Source organism: Lycorma delicatula, chromosome 5 (genome assembly GCF_047948215.1).
Source record: "Lycorma delicatula isolate Av1 chromosome 5, ASM4794821v1, whole genome shotgun sequence".
Classification (NCBI taxonomy): domain Eukaryota; kingdom Metazoa; phylum Arthropoda; class Insecta; order Hemiptera; family Fulgoridae; genus Lycorma; species Lycorma delicatula.
In genome coordinates, this window is record NC_134459.1 from 149,133,514 (window position 1) to 149,155,068 (window position 21,555).

Below are 21,555 nucleotides of genomic sequence, written 5' to 3' on the forward strand. Positions count from 1 at the left end.
ATTCTCTTTTTAACTTTTAATAGATTTTTTGTTGAGAATTTCCTAGGCTTTCCGTCTAGTATAACGCTTCCGATAAAACTACGATTTTAACAGTTTTTAATTTCGCGTTTTTGAATAAGAATTATTGTAAATGTTTCTTGAAAGATGATAGTCCACTTCAATTTTTCATTTTCTGGCTTTTATTCCTTCTATTTCTAAAATATTCGGGTTTTTTATTTCACCTAAACGTTATATTTTTGGACCGTTTTGATTGATTTTTCTACACAGACTTTCATTGTTTTAATTTTACTTTTATTATTGGAAAATCTTTTTATTTTTGCATATGATATTTGTAGACCAATTTTGTTTTCAAATTTGTTTAATTCTTGAATTCTTATTTTCATCCCTCTAATGTCTTGTAATTACCAGATCGTCAGGCAAATGCTAAATGTTATATAATGATTTAGATCTTTTCTATTTTTGAATTTATTTGTATCTTAAATATATGAAATTTCCTATTCCATTTTTGAATTACTTTTTCCATAACTCAGTTGAACAATATTGATTTGATCATCATCACCTTGTGTTATTTTTCTCACTGTACCGTCTATTTTTTCAAAATTTTCGTAAATTTCTTCTGGTTTTCTTAATTTATAATCTTTGAGTTTTAGGCCGCAGATTATATTTATAATTCTCTTTTTAACTTTTAATAGATTTTTTATTGAGAATTTCCTAGGCTTTCCGTCTAGTATAACGCTTCCGATAAAACTACGATTTTAACAGTTTTTAATTTCGCGTTTTTGAATAAGAATTATTGTAAATGTTTCTTGAAAGATGATAGTCCACTTCAATTTTTCATTTTCTGGCTTTTATTCCTTCTATTTCTAAAATATTCGGGTTTTTTATTTCACCTAAACGTTATATTTTTGGACCGTTTTGATTGATTTTTCTACACAGACTTTCATTGTTTTAATTTTACTTTTATTATTGGAAAATCTTTTTATTTTTGCATATGATATTTGTAGACCAATTTTGTTTTCAAATTTGTTTAATTCTTGAATTCTTATTTTCATCCCTCTAATGTCTTGTAATTACCAGATCGTCAGGCAAATGCTAAATGTTATATAATGATTTAGATCTTTTCTATTTTTGAATTTATTTGTATCTTAAATATATGAAATTTCCTATTCCATTTTTGAATTACTTTTTCCATAACTCAGTTGAACAATATTGATTTGATCATCATCACCTTGTCTCACTCCTGTTTTTATTTAAAACGGTTTGAAAATTCTGTCTAAAAATTTAACTTTTGAATATATTTCTATTATTGTTTTTTATAATTTTACTTTTTTATTATCGATCTTAAATTATTTCAGTATTTTTTATACTTTTAGAATAAAATCTTAATTCCGGAGTTATAATTTTTTGATGTTATAAAATTAACTTAGGTTGAAGTCATTTTAGATTATAAAAAGACTCCCTTTTTATAATTGTCTTTCTCCCATTATTTTCATCGGAGAGGTAAACTTTTAACGAAAACAATAATTATTTTAATTTCTGATAACTTTGTAATTAAAAAATCTCAAGTTTAAATCCGGTTAATTTCTTTTATTTCTAAATTTATTTTATAATAACTTGTAACTGTATATTATTGAAATCCGATTTGTTTAGTCGAAGAGAAAAATAATATAAAAATATTTTATCGGATGTATATAACTGCATGCGACTCTGTAAATGAGTTTTCGGGCAGAGGGTGGTAAGTTGCAACATTAGCAGCGGCGGAAGCAGAATCGGGAAGCAGCGCGGCCGGGGGTTGCAAGGGCGCAGGCTCTCTTATAAGGCTGCGGGCGGGTGAATAGCCAGTCGGGCGCACGCTACGGCGGCATGACGTAATGAAGAAAAGTGTCGCGCCGCCTCGTGTCATGAACAACGGCTCCGAAACCGGTCGAGAGCTGGATTGGGCGGCAGTGCAAGAACGTCCACTGCTCGCTACATTATTATTATTATTTTCTGTGGCCACCGTATTCGGTAACCTTTTAGTTATGGTGGCCGTCGCACGGGAACGTTACCTTCATTCGGCCACAAATTACTTTGTAACCTCTTTAGCGCTGGCAGACTGCCTGGTAGGTTTAGTCGTTATGCCTTTCAGCGCTTTATATGAAGTTTTAAGACATAATTGGTTTTTCGGTATAAATTGGTGCGATGCATGGAGATCTTTAGACGTTCTTTTCAGCACCGCTTCCATACTCAATCTGTGCGTCATATCTTTAGACCGCTATTGGGCCATAACCGATCCGTTTTCCTATCCTGCTCGGATGACGAAACAACGCGCTTGTCTTCTCATAGCCGCAGTTTGGGTATGTTCTTCAGCCATCTCATTCCCTGCTATTTTATGGTGGCGTGCCGTTCGAATCGAGGACGTACCGCAGTTTCAATGTCCGTTCACCGATAGTCTGGGTTACTTGGTATTTTCATCCACCATATCGTTTTATGTTCCGTTATTCGTTATGGTTTTTACTTATTATAAAATATACCGCGCTGCGGCTTATCAGACCCGTTCGCTTAAAATGGGCAGCAAACAGGTAATGGAATTAACATTAAGAATGCACAGAGGCGGCGGTGAAAACGGGTTAGCCCGGCCCGGTAAAAACTTTTCACTTAGTCGAAAACTTTCAAAATTTGCTAAAGAAAAGAAAGCGGCTAAAACTTTAGGAATTGTTATGGGAGTTTTTACCGTATGCTGGTTACCGTTTTTCGTAGTGAATCTTCTGAGTGGGTTTTGCGCCGATTGTATCTGGCAGGCGGATCTTGTCTCGGCTATCGTCACGTGGTTGGGGTGGCTCAACTCAGGAATGAATCCCGTTATATATGCTTGCTGGAGTAAAGATTTTAGAAGGTAATAAAATTATTAACACGCATTATGTTATTTAGTTACAATTTTAATAAATACCACTTCTTATAAGCATGTAAAACATCCAGAACATTTAAAATTTTTTTCCTAACTTATTCCTTATTCCTCACTCGTAACTATTCGAAAATGTGCAAAGTAATGATAATCGACTCATAGAAAAGGTAAAAAATCCGTAGACCGTAACCCTAGAGTTTTTAGGATGTAAACCATTTTATAATACTTTTGCGGAATTAAATTGTTTATCAAGTGCCATGTTCTCTTTTGTAGTTTTCAGTAATTATTTAATCAAATAAGACAAAGTATTCATTAATTTATTTATATATTAGAATAAAAATATTAATAACAAAATTAAATATTAAAAAAAAAAATCAGTACCATTAAAATATCTCTAGCGCTTTCGATTTTACATATCATCAGATGATTCAAAGTTAAAAATTAATTATTTTATAGTCGATGTCTAACATTTTAATGCGTAGTTATAAACATATTTAATATAAATATAAATAAATTTTATAAAAATACTTATATGTTGCATACTCGATTATTTTTTTATTATTGTTTATAATATATTTGAATATATGTGTTAACACAATAATAATTTATATATTATTGTATATGGAATAATATATTTGAATGTACCCATGTGTACAAATATTTCTATATTTTTTTATGTAAACTCATTTTTACGACTCCTCTAATCAAAATTTATCAATAATGTAAAAAATGTGTTCTTTTTGGTTTTATCCCTACCATATATATACCGGTCAGATCAAAGATAAAATCAAAAGAAACAAATTAAAATATTTAATTAACAATAAAAATGATTCGCTGTTAAAAATTGGAAAGAAAAGAAAATTGCAAAAAAGAAAAATTTCCTTTAGGTTGATAATCTATTATATCAGCTTGTGTATTCTTATAAAAACCGATCGTTATTTACTTTAAAACACGATACAAAAATAACACTTCGCCAACATTTCTATACAGCGATGCTTTGTAGGTATGATACCTTTTTCCCTTGTAGGTAGTGTTAGGAAGTTAACTGACCCGAACAAAAAACAAAATGCTATTACGGAAATGATTTTATTTTTATTTTTTTTTATAAAATGGATTACTTTATATAATGGTTTATTATTTTGTATTTTTAATACATTTTTTTAAAATTATTTTATTTACATGAAAATATTAAATATTTAATAATCATACTGAGCTTAAAATATAAATGTAATAAAAAGAGTGCGATGTAGAGAATTATACTTTTATTGCTAAGAGCTTCATAAGGTGTTTGTGGTAACCACACTAGTTTAGTTGGTAAAAAACTAAGAAATAGATTGAAGACCAGGGGTTCGATTTCCAAATTGTTTTGGGGACTAATTAAACGCTATTTCATTTTATTACCTAAGAAAAAAAAAGTAGTTTTTAAAAATATTCATTAGAAATGGTAATAGTTTTTCTGTACTCTTTACTGTCTTTCCCAAAAAGACCTCTACCTAATAATAAAGGAAGTTGATATTTGGCGAACGTATTGCTGCTTTTTCTAATAATCAGTGGAAGAAAAAAATATTTCAAGATTTCTCAGTGGTGGTTCAATAACTGGAACTTTTCACAAAAACAAATTCCTTTTTATTGATTTATTTTTTTAAATTTTCAAATTTTACCTACTCTTTCGGAAAATTAGAAATTTTCAAAATAAACATCCATGTTAATTTTATAAAAAAAAAACATTTACATGAAAAAATTTTTACTTGTGAAATTTTTATTTTATTATTAAGTATTTCAGTCTATTTAATGTATATTACTATTAAATATTACATGTATAAAAAAAGTTTTGTTTCATTTTATTAATTTAAAATATTTTTAGGCGACCTTAAAAAAAACTAATTTTATTATAACATTTTTTAGTTGACAAAAAAGTATTTAGAAATTTAACCAAGTTAAAAACGTAACAAAATATGTAAAATTTAACAGAATTTACGGGTAAATTTACGTACACTAAGCCAGATTTAATATTAAAATTATTATTTTACACATTATTTTATTTATTTTTTACTTTTCTATACGTAGACGGTAATGAATAAAATAAAAATATGTTAATATTTTTACGTTAATTTTTTTATGATATTGATTACATATTTAAAATTATTACATCGAGTAGTTAAAGAAGTTAATAATTTTCTAAATTAATGAACGACTCATTTTAGGATTTAAGGCTTTTACATGTCTTGGGTATTTTATAAGACGTTCTCCGATACTGAATTTATATATATCTATATATATATACTTTTCCCTTAATGTATACGTTGCAATCTGTTCAACTAGTGAATAATAAGCAACTCCCTCCCACCCACAGCCCAATGAGATGAGGATTATGTGGGATATGTTATCTTGAACAGATGAGACTGACCATTCCTCAGTCGTGTGGTTAACTGAACCCCAACTACCAAATCCATTGCTTAGTATTCAAATACGTATGTAAAAGCTACTAGCTTTTACTAGGATTCAAACCTAAGAACCTTCGATTTCTAAAATTAGCAGTTAATTGATTTGAGAGGAGAAATTAACCACTAAACCAGCTTTGTGGAAATATATATATATATATATATATATATATATATATATATGTATATATTTAATAAAAAGAAGAGTTTCCAAAATACAAATGTAAATTAGTCACTATTGTAATAATTTCCTAATTCTGCAAAGTAATTTGTCAAGAATTACTGGTAAATAAATTATCAGCAATCCTTATTAACAACTATTAAAATATTTTTACCACAAATTATCCTTTAATTAAATTAATTTGATCAAAAATTACTTGTTTCAGATGAAAAGAATATTTCTATTTTCAAAAAAAAAAATAAATAAATAACTCCGTTACAACAGTAAATAAATTGCTACAACAGTAATTTTTGTCGGTCACCTAATATATATTACAAATGATTCTCAAAAGTCGCATAGCCATTCACAAAAATAACATGCACCTCATAATCCGGCTTGATTGGGAAAGTGAGGAGTGAAGTAGTTCCTCGTTGTTGTCTTTTTCATTGAACACCTGGAATTTTATTGCAAATTTTACATATATAATTAATATTTATCTTATCTTTCTTTTGTGAAATTTGTTATCTTGTCATTTGGATAACCATGGCTTTAATTCGAATAAAAATGTCTTACTATGAACGAAATTAACAAATTGGAAAAATTATTTCCAATTTCTGCTTTTATATATATATATATATATATATATATATAATATGATATGATATATGTATGATAATATTTTCTCTTCTTTTTCTGAACTAAATGTTAATAGCTGGTAATTATTTAACATAAAATCTGATTACATTACTTACTTTGTAGTTACCATTTACAATTTACATAGACGTAATAACCTTTTTGATGTAACGTACCTCATTATATTTTACAACAGTTCAAACCTTTTAATTATGAATTAAATAGAATTATTTAAAGGTTTAATATGAAATGTCAGTAGACTCACGTACAGTTCACATTTTACTTATACGTATGTGAAAAAATTGTTATTAATACTTTGTGGTAAACGCTAAACACAACGTTACCTTACAAATTTATGAACTTTTATACTTTCTGTAAAATTTTACTTAAATAACCTGATAGAATGTAGTATTATTTCTTATAATCGATTAAAACAGTTTTGATGATACATTCATGACGAAGATTTCAACATACTTTTATATACAAATATACTACTTGTACATATATACAAATTATTGGATTCTAAAATTAAAGATCTCGACTTTAATTAAAGAAATTAAAAATAGTTTTTTGAAATTACTTTTTTTAAATCATTTTCTTTTGAAAGTTTGAATCACCTTTATAAATCGTGGATTTAGAATCTAATCTATAAGTAAAACAAAGAATTAAATTTGCATTGATTCATAGTGTAAATGAAATCTTTTTTTTTCAAACAGTTTACCTGTTTTATTTTCCGGTTAAACATTAACATGAAATTGGTTCATATATCGTTCTTTATTGTAGTTCCAACAAGAAAAATAACGTTTCTTGAAAGTAAATGATTTATGTGGGTTATCCTGGTTTCTTAAACGTTATTCTTTCAGTTACTTAATATATATATATATTCACACTCACAGACACACACTTACCACACTAATATCTAAGTATATATACATATATAAATATTTTTTTAATTTTATAAAATTCTACACTATTACCAATCAAATTACTATTTTTAATGTTTTTATTTCCATCAATAAACGGTAAAAAAATTACGCTAAAAATGTATATAAAAACTGAAATAAACAAGAACAAAGTAGTTACAGCAGCCAAACGACAATAGTTGTAGCAATATAACATGAATATATGGCGGTACCATGCTGACTGAATATGTTTACAACTTGAGGTTGGTTTTATGCCAACAAGACGTGACTGAGTAGCTGATGCAGCGGCTCACTTAAACTTTCTGAAAGCATGAACGTGCTGGTTTTACACACACACACACACATATATATATATATATATAGAATAACAATTTATTATTATTATTATTACAGATTATGTTTTGCATATGTAACAAAATATATCAATTTACAACTCATTGTCAAGGTTAAATAAATACTCGGTATTAAATGAATATTCAGTATTTACGGGAATTTCTTTTGTAAATACTAAAAACATATTAAAATAATCGTAGTGTTAAACGAGAAAAATTATGTTTGTAGCCCCAGTGTGTGTTTTGTTGTTTTTTTTTAAAATTAAATAAATGTCATTTTGGCTATAACAACCGCGTTTTATCTTTGCCGATGCTTCTTTCCTTTCGTTTTGTAATAATAATAATTTCAAATCGACAATTGTCTTAATTTATTCTCCCGTTTCTTTTTTCGTTAACTAATTTTCTATTTTAGTTAAATTTATCTTAAAAATTAGAGGAGATATAAAAACAAACCTTTATTTTATAGTACAAGATTCGTTTCCGTCTGAAACGCCTGAAATGATTATTAAAAAATATAATAAAATAATTAAACTCTTCTCCTTGTTCTCATCTTCCTTTTTCCTGTTTAGCCTCCGGGAATGACCGTCAGAATGACCTTCAGAGGATGAATGAGGATGATAAGTACGATTGTAAGTCAAGTGTAGCTTGTACAGTAACAGATCGACCATTTGTGAGATATGTGGTAAATTGAAACCCAACCACCAAATAACATCGGTATCCACGATTTAGTATTCAAATCCGCATAAAAGTATCTCTGCGAAGACGCGTTCACCACTAGACCAGCCCGGTGGGTTCCTTTTTTCTCATCTAGTTTGACTGTTTTCGGAAAGTCTTTGAGTTTTATTTCAAATAAAAGCCATTTCAACTGGAATAATGATTAAAAAAAAAGAAAAAAATCTAACAGGTTTTTTACTGTTTTTTTATACAGTTGAGTCGAGTTAAGAGTTCAACTACAATGATCATTAGCTTAAAAGAAAATTTATAGCGTATGAAAAATGCCATGACTAACCGGAATTCGAACCCGGGACCTCAGGATGAAAGGCCAAAAATACTACCACTCCGCCATGGAGATTGTTTTCTTTCCCATAAAAAAAGATTTTGTGTGGGTTTGTTTGTTTGATGTATGTGTTCACATTTTTATTCTAGCTGCTATCGGCGCAGAGCGGATCACGTGGTGTTCCGGACAGCTGTGCGCACCGCACTAACGATTTATACTTGCTTATACGAACGATTTATCTAAAATTATATTTGCGTTTTGGGAATGAAAAAGTAAAACATTGGGGTAAGAGCTGTATTAAAAAATCACAACTCAAGAAACAGCTAAAAATGTTTAGGATTTTGAAGCTTTTCGTTATAAAAGTTTTTGTTGTTCTTTGTATGCTGAATTCGTGACGTTATTTAGTTACAGTTGGCAAAAACATTTAACAAAATGATATGTAATGAAATATAAACTAGGTAAAATTTTCGCTGCCTTTTTTCCAGTGTTTTAATAGAACTTGAATAAAATAGTCCAGTATAATTAAAATTAATAATTATTATTAGCGAATTAAAACGTATTAATAAAAAAATATATATATTTTAAATAACTATTGAAAAGAAGAATACTGTAATGACCTCATAAAAAAGTGGTAGTTAGTGTACTACATAGTTGATATCGTGGACTGCTGGTCATTGACAAGGCGTTTTATAATATTTTTTTATATAACTTAGTTCTTCTAGCGGAAAATATTCATTATATTTTTATTTATATGTGTTAATTCCCCGGCGATATAATAATTTCTTCTAGTTATTATATATTCACTGAAAAACTGTTAGTATTTCAGTGAAAAAAGTGCCCAAACTGGAAGAGTATAATTTTTTAAAGTTACTTATTAAGTGGTTAATTATGATATAAGAAATTAATACGATTTTTTTTCTTTTTTAAGCGTTTCGAACCGACGTAAGTACGAATGCGTTTAAAAAAGGTGTTCAAAATGATGCTTATCAATTTTTACGAGAAAATATTTAATTAAATTTTTAATTAAACGAAGTTGCATTGGGTAGTAGAAAGAATGTCGGGGAACAAAATACCCTTAACCTTTTTATTGTTATTATGATGTTTATTATTGAAGTTCAAACATATCAGTAAAAATGCAACGTAATTAACAAACTGGTAAATATTTCTAAACAAAAAACATTCTAAACAAAAATAGTATTTAATTTTCAGTTAAATTTAATTTTTATTAAGTTAAAATTTTTATTTATTTAACTTTTATTTATTTATTTAACAATTTATATTTAACTTGTTATGTTGAACAAAAAGGTATAAAAATGTCATTCCTTGATTTCAGTGTTATTTTCTGCCCTTGTCTCTCTAACATTCGTAGTCGACACGTTTCGGAGTAATTTTTCGAAATAGTTTAAAAAAAGCAATAAAGGAACGACAATAGATAAAAATAGGAAAAACGAAAATGAGCAAAATTAACGTTCACGAAAAAAAAATATAACATAAATATAGTGCTCGTATTTACCACAAATAATACTATCAGGAATAAATTTTGAAATAATATAGAAAAAAGACAATTACAACAAAAATGGAGTATACCAAATAAAACATAATTGTAATGCGACATATATAGGAGAAACGGGACGAAAATTTAAATAAATTTAATGAACATATCAGGTCATATTAATAAAAGAAAAAAGATTCAAATTATGAAAAATATTTGATTGAAAAAGGACATATTCCCGATGAAATGATAAAATCTATGAAAATATTACATTATGAAGAAAAAGAAAAACGTTTAAATATTCTAGAGAACAGGGAACTAAAACTGAAAGGACAGGTCATAATTAATGAATAAATAAACAAACACTCGATTCGATATAATGTTGAAAAAATCTAAAATTGTTAAAATAAAGAATCAGAAGGATTAGTTTCAAGAAATTCTATAACCGTTAGAGCGGGAGTGACAAAGCAGAAGAGGCCATGACAGTAGGGTTGGAGTGTGGGAGGAACATCGCTAATTATTCGACGTTCCCAACTCAGGAAGACTCGATGGTAAAAATGTTTTGAGAATGGAGGTACTACGAAACGCGTCAACTGCGAGTGTTTGAGTATCAGTGCTAATCAAATCTTCTTCATTTTTTCCTGTTTAGTCTTCGGTAACTACCGTTTAGATAATTCTTCAGAGGATGAATGAGGATGATATGTATGAGTGTGAATGAAGTTTAGTCTTGTACATTCTCAGTTCAACCGTTCCTTTGATGTGTGGTTAATTGAAACCCAACCACCAAAGAACACTGATATCTACGATTTAGTATTCAAATCCGTGTAAAAATAACTGACTTTATTAGACTTGAACGCTGGAACTCTCGACTTCCAAATCAGCTGATTTGGGAAGACACGTTCACCACTAGACCAACCCGGTGGGTTAAGTGCTAATCAAATAAATTATAATAAACCCAGCGGAAATAAATAATATTGTGTAAATGTTATTCCTTGTGTAATTTAATTTAATACTGAATATCACTAATTTTTTCAATCATAATTTTTTCGGGTATTATTTATTTTAAAGTATTTTTAGTGTAAAGCAAGGCGGAGACATATTTCATTTTTTAAGTTTAGTTGTGAGTTGTGATAGATAGCATTTTAGCAACAGTAAGTTAAGTTAGATTTGTATTATACGCATACACTTGTTGCTTATAACGTTCGGTATATTTTATCTTTTTCTCTATCCTATTTTTGGCTTAATCTAGTGGTCTTATTACGTTCGCTTACAAAAAATATAGTTCTAATATAAATATTATTTTTCATAGAATACGACAAATCATTATTTACTTCTATTTTCATTCATACCAGAAAATTTTGTTGTAGGACATTAGTTATTTAACCAAATTTATGACAGGCGATGGTAAATAAAATTGTTAATTTAAGATTTTAATTCAGTAAAATAGAATTAAGATAATGCTCTGTAGAGTTTGAGAATATATAGTTTTTTCTTGAAAAAAAATTGTGATTTCGTATATTATATCTTCAATTATATTGATATAACATTTCATGTAATAAAACGCTCAAAAATGGTTTATGAAACGTAAAATTATTATTTCACATTTCCGTTGGTAAACAATAATTCGTAATTATAAAGTTATTGGTAAAAATAAATAATAAAAATTAATATAAAAAAAAAATTACATTTATGAAGGACTAAAAATAATTCCTATAAAATAATATTTTAATCGTTTTTTCAATTCTGATGTCTTTTTTAAAATTAATTTATAATTTTTTGTTGCCATTTTAAGATTAAGTAATACTATTTTTAAAGTTTTCTTTAAGGTGATAATCAATGCTCTATTTTTTATTTATTTCAGACTTACATGTTTTCAAATATAGAATTATTCAAAATAAAAAAAAGAACAAAATACAAACACGAAACAATAAAAAATTGAAAAGATAATAGTCTTATCGTTGAAAGTTCAAATTAAAAGCTAAAAAAAAAAAATACAATGTAATCTATAATACTTCAGAGGATATCATCATAAATCAAAAGGTAGGGCAAGGTAGTGCCAAGTTGCATGATCCTGTTTTACAGAATTTTTTCTTATAAAAAGCTTAATACTTTTTCTACCTCTATTCACCGTTATTAAAATAAATATACATTGTCGATAACGTTAATAAAAATTGATTAAAAAGTAAAATTATGAACTTTGATAAAATAAAATAGAATTTTCACACTTTTTACAAAGGCAAATATAAAATAATTTTTACCCGACTACGTACATAAGACGAAAGGTCATATATGTTTTAACTTCTTATGTATATTCTTTCCTTTCTGTAACTTCACAGATCCAACCAATTACAACCAACTTTTGGGTAGTAACACGTCTTTAGTCTGGAAATAAAAGGCTTGTAACGCTTTATTCGGTGTTAAGTGATAATGCAAGTAGTTTAGTGGATTTTCCGCAACCGGTATATTACATAATTTCTTTCTGGGCATGATGCTTTAAAAAATAGCACGGCCAGATTTGGTTTGATTAATACAAGTTTGTGTTCGGAGGGTAGGGACATTGATGATGTCCGTCATGTCTTAAATGTCTATCCCACGTACTGAGGATCAATTCTGGTTTTGATGTGCAAGTTAATTGGAAAACCGAAAAGAAATCACACATAGTTGCTGGGTTCCTGGGATTCTTCTCCCTGCGGAGGATGGCTAAGGAGGCCTGATGCTGTTATGATGTATAGAAAGAATAGCATCCCGGGGAACTAGGGGCCCGTCTAAATGTTTACTTTGCCAGATAGGCGTTTTGGCTCGAGTCCCAATTAGCTGAAATATTCGCTGTTAGGATGAGAATGGATGTTTCAGAAGTCTGTGATGGAGCTGCGGTGTAAACGTTAACTTCACTCCTGAAAGCGGCCAATTTCAGAGAGAGATAGGTTATGTTTTATTCGAAGCTTATTAAATTTTGAATATGTTTTTTGATTTTTGAGTAAATCAAGAGGGCTTTGAGTAAATTGAATTACAGGACAAAATTGCCGTTGTTGCGATCAACACTTATTTTGCTGGTATAAGATAGTGTTTTTGGTGTTCAGAAGACTCGATCAAGTAACGATCTGAGTGCATAGTCTAAACTGATGTCACATATGGGAAGAGTTTTAGTGTAAAACTTTCGATGTTATAGGAAGGTGAGGGGATCGCGCTTCCACGAATCGGTTAATTTGATAGTTGAGGGTTGTAATCGTAAGTTACAGTAGGTGAATCGTGGGTTGGAAGAAGCCACGTGAAGGCGATAGTAAGTCGTGTAAATACACTGATGGAATGCCTGAAGCAGCATTTGCACCGGTGACATCCTGTGATGTGTTATCAGGTTTAGAGGGTTTGATGGGTGACCTCCGGTAAAGCCCAGTAGGGCTATGAAGGAAGGGGTGATGTGGAGGCCGGGATCATTACAAGGGGGTTGTCTTCCCCTACTGGGGGGTTAGGATATACCCTAAAAAAAATGCGTATGAAAAAAAGAAAAACCTGTTTTATACTATTCTTTGTTCGTTTTTCATAATTTTTCTCGGTAAATGTGAGCAGTTAGCAATCGAATATTTAGTTTTTTAATAGTTATTTTATTACAAATTCATTGATAAAAAATTTAGTATTTTTATTAAAATCAAGAACTCATCTACTACAATTGAATGCTAAAATAAAAAAAAAATATATATCCACATCAGATTTTTTATTTAACCGTATTATGAGAATTATACCGACAAAAGTAATGTTAAAGGCGATTTAATTTTTTTTAAACAATGAGGAATTACAATTTAAAACTTATGTAAAATATAGTTGTTATCTATACTTCCTGCACACTAAATAAATACAAAAAATGAATAATAAATTTAGATTAAATCAGAAAAATAGGACTGAACCTTTGCTTAAAGTTGAACGCAGGATTCTTAGAACCTGCATAAACAAAAAAAAAAACACGAAAATCAGTACATATTATTGCCTAATAAATTTCTGTACGAAAACTTGAATCCTCAATTGATACTATGAAAAAGAAGCGAATTTCTTTCTGTGGACACTTGTTAAGATTACCGCAGCGTTACTATCAGAATTATCGATCGATTTTGGTCTTTAAAAAATCCGCAATTATGGATCAAGGAAATTAAAGAAGACGTGCAAGAATTAAATTTGAATTACGAAGATTTTTTAATAAATCCGAAAAATTAAAATTTGTTATTAAAGATCCGAATACCAACTTTAAAGTAAGAACTTTTAATTATACAAAAAGGGTTTATTCAAAAGAGGATCGTAAAGCAAGATTATTAAGAATGACTAAATATTGGGAGAAAGTAAAAGCTAAGAACATAAAGGCCAAAAGATCAGCAAAAAAGACTTGAATTATTCTGACTAAAGTGGTCCTTTGCGGCCTTAAAAGTAAAAAAAAAAACACATAAAAAATATACCAAAGAAAAATGTGTACATTTACACATATTTTTAAGATGAAAAGTACATAAAATTTTATTTCATTAATAACTTCTGATAATTTTTTTGTTATTGAATTATTATTTATCGTAAATTTTTTTTTTACAATGAGAAAGTAATAATTGTAAATAAAACAATATATTTAAATTACAAAAAAAAGATGTGAAACATGTGCCTTCCCCTAAGATCCGAATATTTCATTAATTAAAATTATTTGGCTCTAACTCTAGAACCAATGAAAATAAGTACCATTTATGATATATTGTTGAAAAGCTCTCAATGAGGACTTATTAATGCAGTTAATAATAAGCCCTCATCTTCTTTGGAGACTTTTGGTTCATTCAATTGCAATCAAAAGGGAAGGTGCACAACTAGATGTTAGAACAGTCGTAAATCCAAAATTTCAACATACTACGGTTATTATTTTTTGAGTTAAGCGAGATACATACGTGCGTACGTACAGACGTCACGCCGAAACTAGTCAAAATGGATTCAAGGATGGTCAAAATGGATATTTCCGTTGAAATATGAAAACCGAGATTTTTCGCGACCACAATACTTCCTTTACTTCAAACGAGGAAGTAAAAAGATTTTTCGTTGAATGCAAGATCTACTGTTGAAAGTCTAGAAAAAAAACTGATCTTAAAAGATAGTTTTTTTTTATATAATTTTTATATTTCTATTTTTATGTAGATTATATTATATTTTTGTATACATTTTCAGTAATTAATGTAATTCTTAATAAATTCATCTAAGAAAGGATGTTTTTAAGATTTAAAGAGTTTATCGGTCACCATTTTATACTTGATTCAGTTTACTTGATGCAAACTGAATTTTTACTGTCAACGTTCCTTTGAACAATCTGTTTTAAAAAATTATATAAATCAGTTCTAAAAGATTTAATTCAAGTTATTATTGAAGGTATATATATAGTTAAAATTTGCGGAAATGAGGGCTATTTTAGCATTCGTCTCTTATGAAATCTAATTGCCCGTTAAAGCGACTCGTCTGTGATCTACCTACCATCGGCTGTTCACAGTCTTGTATCCATTTTATCCAACCGTTGAGCAGTAAGTGTCTTGTAATCACTTTCATGTTTCAATTTTTATTTATACCTAATTTTTAACCCACCAGACTGGTCTAGTAGTTAACTTGTCGCAAATCAGTTGTTAACAGCTGAATTTCGAAGTAGAAGGCTCTGAGGTTCAAATCTTAATCAAAGTTTGTTGCTTTTATACGGATTTGAATACTGGATAGTGATACCGGTGTGATTTAGTGGTTGGAGTTCAATTAACCACACGTCTCAAAAATAATCAGTCTGAGTCTTCACAATTGCATATCATCCTCATCTCACTGGGCCGCTGGATGGTTGTTTATAGTTCACTAATTAAAAAGATTGTAATGTACATATTAGGAAAAATAAAATATAAAATTTGTTTTTCACTTTTAATAATCCATCGTCAATTTTCATTTTATCTTGATCCTCGTCACCTGACGTGGAAGGTCTATGTAAGAGAAAAGAGAAAACAGCTGGATATTAAGTTTAATGAAATGTTCTGGTTGCTAAGCAAGAGGTCACAGATTTCACTATCTAACAAGCAATATGTACTCGATGATCCAGAAACCGATTTGGACTTATGGATTCCAGTTTTAGAATAAAGCAAGCAGCGACAACGTTAAGATTATACAGGGTCATTCACGGGAACCGTATGTTTTTAAAATAATCATAAAAAATTGAATATTTACTTTAAAAAGGTTTTATTGGTAATGAAACACTTGTTAAATCAAAGCATTTGTTTAATCATGAACGAAAAATTATGTCCGGCAAGTGATTGGGCAATACATTGTTGTAGCCTTTTCACTGGCCTCAATTCTTTGCAGCATGTCTACATCAATCTGGGTGACGTGATTACGAATTGCGATCTTTAGGTCCTCCAATGTACGCGGTTTATCGCCGTACACACGCGATTCCAGAAACCCCCACAGAAAAAAATCACAACTACTAAAGTCGGGGGATCGAGGGGGCCAAGGAATGTCGCCGAATCTGGAAACGATCCGTCCCGGAAACAAGTTACGGAGAACAGACATTGTTGTCCTCGCTGTGTGCGCTGTAGCTGGAATAACACATCCATCCTGCTGGGATAACACATTTTGAAAATCGATTCCCCGGTTTCGTAACTCAGGGATGAAAAACGTATTCAACATCGCAATGTAACGATCAGCTGTTACAGTTACGGCAGCGTCATTTTCTTCAAAAAATATATGGTCCAATAACACCGACCTTTCCTATTGCACACCAGACAGCAGTCACCTTTGGGCTACGAAGTGGTCTCTCGTGAAGCCGATGTGGGTTTATTTCTGTCCGATACCGGCAATTCTGTTTGTTGACGAAGCCATTCAGATGAAAATGGGCTCGTCACTCATTAACAATAACAAATTTTCATTTTCTTCAAAAACGGTAAGCATTTGTCGTCAAAATTGTAATCGCTGCGTGAAATCTTGCTCGTTTAACTGCTGCACGACGGCTATCTTGCAAGGATGGAAATGCAGGTCTGTATGCAGAATTCGTCTTACCGTACTTGTGCTCATTTGAAGCGCTGCTGAATGCCTCTGAATAGAGCGGCGTGGGCTTCTGACAATGGCTTCCCTTACTCGTTCGATGTTCTCCGGAGTGCTAGCAGTTCGTCGGGGACCCGGTGGTTTTTTCTTCAATATTGAACCACTTGGTTAAAGGTTGTTTACCCATCGCAATATTGTGTTACGAGAAGGGACACTTGCATTACGATGGATATTAAACTGACGGCGGAAATCTCGCTGAACAGCAGTTACAGATTCGCCATTTCGCACAAAACTGTCATACGCGTACAGGCTTTGGTCTAGAGTCCACGGCTCCATCTCAACGACTAAAATGTAAATTCTAAGAACAAAGGAAACGTCAGACACCAGCCCCTCCCACCACGAACGCCCGAGTACAACCCACTTCAAAAACATCCGGTTCTCGTGAATGACCGTGTACAAGGATTATTGAGAAGCCTTGGTCCGTAAGAAACAGTGAAATTCACGAATATCTAGTTTTACAGTATGTTCGAGAAAAAATACAGCGATCGATACAAAATATAAATTTCGGGTAAACAACTACATGTATTATTTAGCAATTAACCAGGACAATAGTGAAGACATTAGAACACTAAAATGACTCTACATGTTGGACGTTGATAACTTTATGTGATTTGAGGCAGAACTGTATCAATTTAGTGTTACCCATCCTAACATTGACTTTGTTCGATTTTAGTTATTATTCTTTCATTTTTAACTGTAGTTTTATTTTCATTTTTCTCTCTTTTACAAATTCGTATGATTGCTTTTGTTTCGTGTTGAACTACCAGTGGCATTGTTCTCTGTCCTAACTTCGAGTGTTAAATGTTCTATATAGGAATATTAATTTGAAATTTTTAAGGAGCTTCGATGGAAGCCTCTGTGCATGTAATTGTATGTAATCACATTTACTTGGTCTTTGTAATGGTGTAAAGTTTGTATATTTTATTTTGAAACAAAAAACTTTTAATAATAATAAAAATAAATTATTTTGTTAAAAGTGAGACTTTTACCTTTTTCAATCATTGTTTTCAAGCTTTTTTTTAAACATATCCCTTCTAAAGGACTTACAGTGTAATCCAATTTAAAAAAAAAAAATCTGTTCTGAAGAATTAGAGATCTCTTTGAAAGTACTAAATGACTGTAATGAGTAAAAAAAATTAAAATTAATTTTAATAAAATGATTTTATCTCGCTGTTAATATTAAATTCGTTAATTTATTTATAAATATTAACTGAACATACATAAGAATTTAGAAAAAAGCGAAAAAAATATTTAAAATTAAAATTAATATAAGAACCCGTCGGGTTGGTCCAGTGGTAAATCTCATCACAAATCAGCTGATTTCGAAGTCGAAGGTTATTAGGTTCCGATTCTAGCAAAGGTTAACTGAGTTTATTCGAATTTGAATACCGGTGTTCTTTGGTGGTTGGAGTTAAATTAACTACATGTTTCAGGAGTGGTCGGCCTGAGTTTGTTCAATACTACACGTAAACCGGTACAATTATATTACACTGATAAGTCGCTAATAACTTTAATTGTAGATGTGACTGTAAATAAAAATATATTAAAAAAATTATTAAAAATTACAAAATTTATATTAAAAATTAAAAAAGTATTAATACTTAATTATTTAAAAAATATTCAATAAAATTACACTAATATTACCTACCAGTAAAACCTAAAATATATTACTATTTTGTTTCGGTACTTTCACCATTAAAATAAGTTGTAGATGATTGATAATCTAACAGAGGAAGATTATATATCTAAATCGACTGTGGAAGTTTAAATCGTGTCTAAATCGACTGTGGAAGAACTACTGTGTAAATAGAAGCAAGATAATGAAAAAAAGAAATTTTCATAGATTAAGATAATTTATATGTTATACTCGTGTATATCTAATTGTAGCCCGTAGCGTGACATTAAACGTCCTATGCATCGTTCAAATAACATAGATTTCATGAGTAGATTCAATTTACCTAGAATACTGTAGAGTGGACGTACACAGATAATTCTATAACTGTTGAACAATTTTTGTCATCTTCCCTATCGCCTTACTAAAATAAAAAAAAGATAACAAATCTTTACTTTTAGAGTGTTGAACAGAACCTTGTGGTCAGTCCTGGAGGAGTTTGTGACTACTCCAGAATTAAGTTAACCCTTTGAGTTTTTACTAGGATTTCTCGTAGAAGGATTGTGGAATTTTTTCTTCCTTTATATTCCCGGATGTTGCTGTTTTTCTTCCGTAGCAATATACCAAAGGAAGGGAAAGTAATAGCGATCGGAAAAAAAAATGGTATATATATATATATATATATATATATATATATATATCCCAGATATGTCCTGATTTTTAATTTCATCGGACAAGGGGGTATCTCAGCACTCATATTTTTTTTTTATCTTTATTGAACAACCTTAACCAAATTAGCCAAGTTATTAAAGTAAATAATTCTCCAATAAATAAACTTTTAAGCCCCAAAAAAACAAGGTTGAATGAGACCCGTACATAAATTACCAAATTAAAAAAAAAAAAATATTCAGCTATATCTATCTACTTTTAATGTAGACGACACGGGAACGTTTTTTTTTTTTTTTTTAAGGGATCCCATGGGATCCGAATTAATCAAGTAGATTTTTTTAATAATCTTTGATTGTTATCTTTTTTCAAATTGCGGTTGTTATTAAAAATATTTTATGAGGTAGCAATCGAACAAGAGGGTACATACAAATGTAGCGCAAATGTCTTTACTAAAAATTTTGATTTTTTTTTCTCTTTTTTTCTGTTTTTACTCTAAATACAGTATAATTTTGAAGCTAAAGACGTTATTTGACCAAGGGTGTCAACTGAGTTATTTTACTATGAAACTTGAGGTTTTACTTTTACTAATTCTGTTATGATCACTCATTTTTGACTTTAAGCTCTATTTATTTATTGATTTTACTTGTTTAAACAAAGAAAAAATTAGTAATTTTTTAAACAGAAGAAAATTTAGTAATTAAAATAAACGTCATGTATAACAAAGCATTCTTAGTAGAAATGTAATAAAATTCAACGATTTATTAAAAAAATTTGTGTAAGTATAACTTGAAATGAATGTTCATAAACAGCGAAAATGTCTTTTTTCCATTCTTCTCTAAGCGTCGGAATAAGGGAAAAATTAATTATAAAAAAAATATACTAATAGAATAAAATCTAATTTTATTTTTCTGATTAGATAGATGTCCAGTAGATTATTCAGCTGATTAAACGATAAAATATTTATTTTTAGATCCCGCGTATTCTTTCCTAGCTCTATTATTAAACATTTTTCCTCATTGATTGTTATAAACATTAGACGTGGGTGGTGTCTTGATGCTGGGATAGGATGCGTATTGACCACCAAACAGCGTCTGAGTTTCTGAATCCAATTAAAAATAAACCTTGATTAGTAACTAATAATAGGCTGTGATACATTTTTTATTTATAATTAAATTATTTTCTATGTAGTATACGTCAAAAAAATATTCCTTTTACAATTTTTTTAATCATAAACTCTCATATTCCATCATAAACGTTAAAAACAAATACGTAGGCTGCATAAAGTTGTATTATACGTGTTTACGTATTATCTATTCTAATACATTTCTATTAATAAACATAATTTTCTATAGTCAAATAAACATTAGGAATAAATAGAAAACGTTACGCATTTGCGATAAAAATGGTAAAGGGAAAAAAATGAAGGAGGGATAAAGTAGTAAACAAAAATTCATAAGTACAATAATATTTATTCAGTAAAAAAGTACTCTAACAAATGTCGGTTAAGACATATTTATAAAAAATTACGACAATATTGTTGTACTTTCCTGGCATTGGTTGTTCATTATTATATAGTGGAAAAATAATGATACATGAAAAAGGTTTAAAAAATTGATATTTTTTACTTTTTTCTGCTCCTTCACTCCCAAAATGACCTGCTAAGAATTTCTATTCGTTTTTCTATGTTTACTGTTTTAAATGGGAGAAACTAAAAAAATTCCACCGAAAAATGTACAACCAATAAAAATTTACCCTTTTTTTGTGGGGGATGAGTGGTGAATTATGATGAAATTTTATTGCAATATTATTATTATTAAAACTTTAAATAAGCTAATAAAAGTTCTAAAAAATCAAAAAATCGATATATTTAAACTTTGATTGGCTCCAATTCCCCCAGCATTCTCTTCAAAGTATTTTTTTTAGGTCATTTGCATTATACCTATGTCTAGGAAGACATAAAAAAAATTTGGTTAAAAATATGCAGTAAATAATAAGATAGCCTTTTTCAGAGGAGAATTTGGGGGGGCAAAATTTTTTTTCTAATATTATAAGATAAGTATGTAACACATGAACTGAGCTTAATATAAAGCAGTGTTTATCTATAGGTTGAGCTGACAAAACATGCTGCTGATCCTACTACGATTCTTTCTCCATTGTCATCGTGTTGATAATTCTGTTCTTATAAGAAAAAAAGCAGTAACTCCAGTCAGCTATATTTGAGATATGTACATTTAAAATCATAGAAAATCATGTTTAAATAATGAATTTAATTTTCAAACACCAAAACGCTACCCCATCAAATAACAGTTAAACATGAATAAAATTTGTTATT

The 21,555-nt window shown here is 29.5% G+C and overlaps 1 protein-coding gene across 1 annotated transcript; it reads left to right on the plus strand.

Moving 5' to 3' along the window:
• The first annotated feature begins 2,173 nt into the window (after positions 1-2,173).
• On the plus strand, positions 2,174-2,879 carry LOC142324562 (dopamine receptor 2-like). The gene has a single exon (XM_075365405.1). The coding sequence runs from the start codon at positions 2,295-2,297 to the stop codon at positions 2,877-2,879; it is 585 nt and encodes a 194-aa protein (XP_075221520.1). The 5' UTR covers positions 2,174-2,294.
• Positions 2,880-21,555: the final 18,676 nt, after the last annotated feature.

Coding starts and splice junctions, on each gene's coding strand:
- LOC142324562 (XM_075365405.1), top strand. CDS start 2,295: ATGACGAAACAACGCGCTTGTCTTCTCATAGCCGCAGTTTGGGTATGT.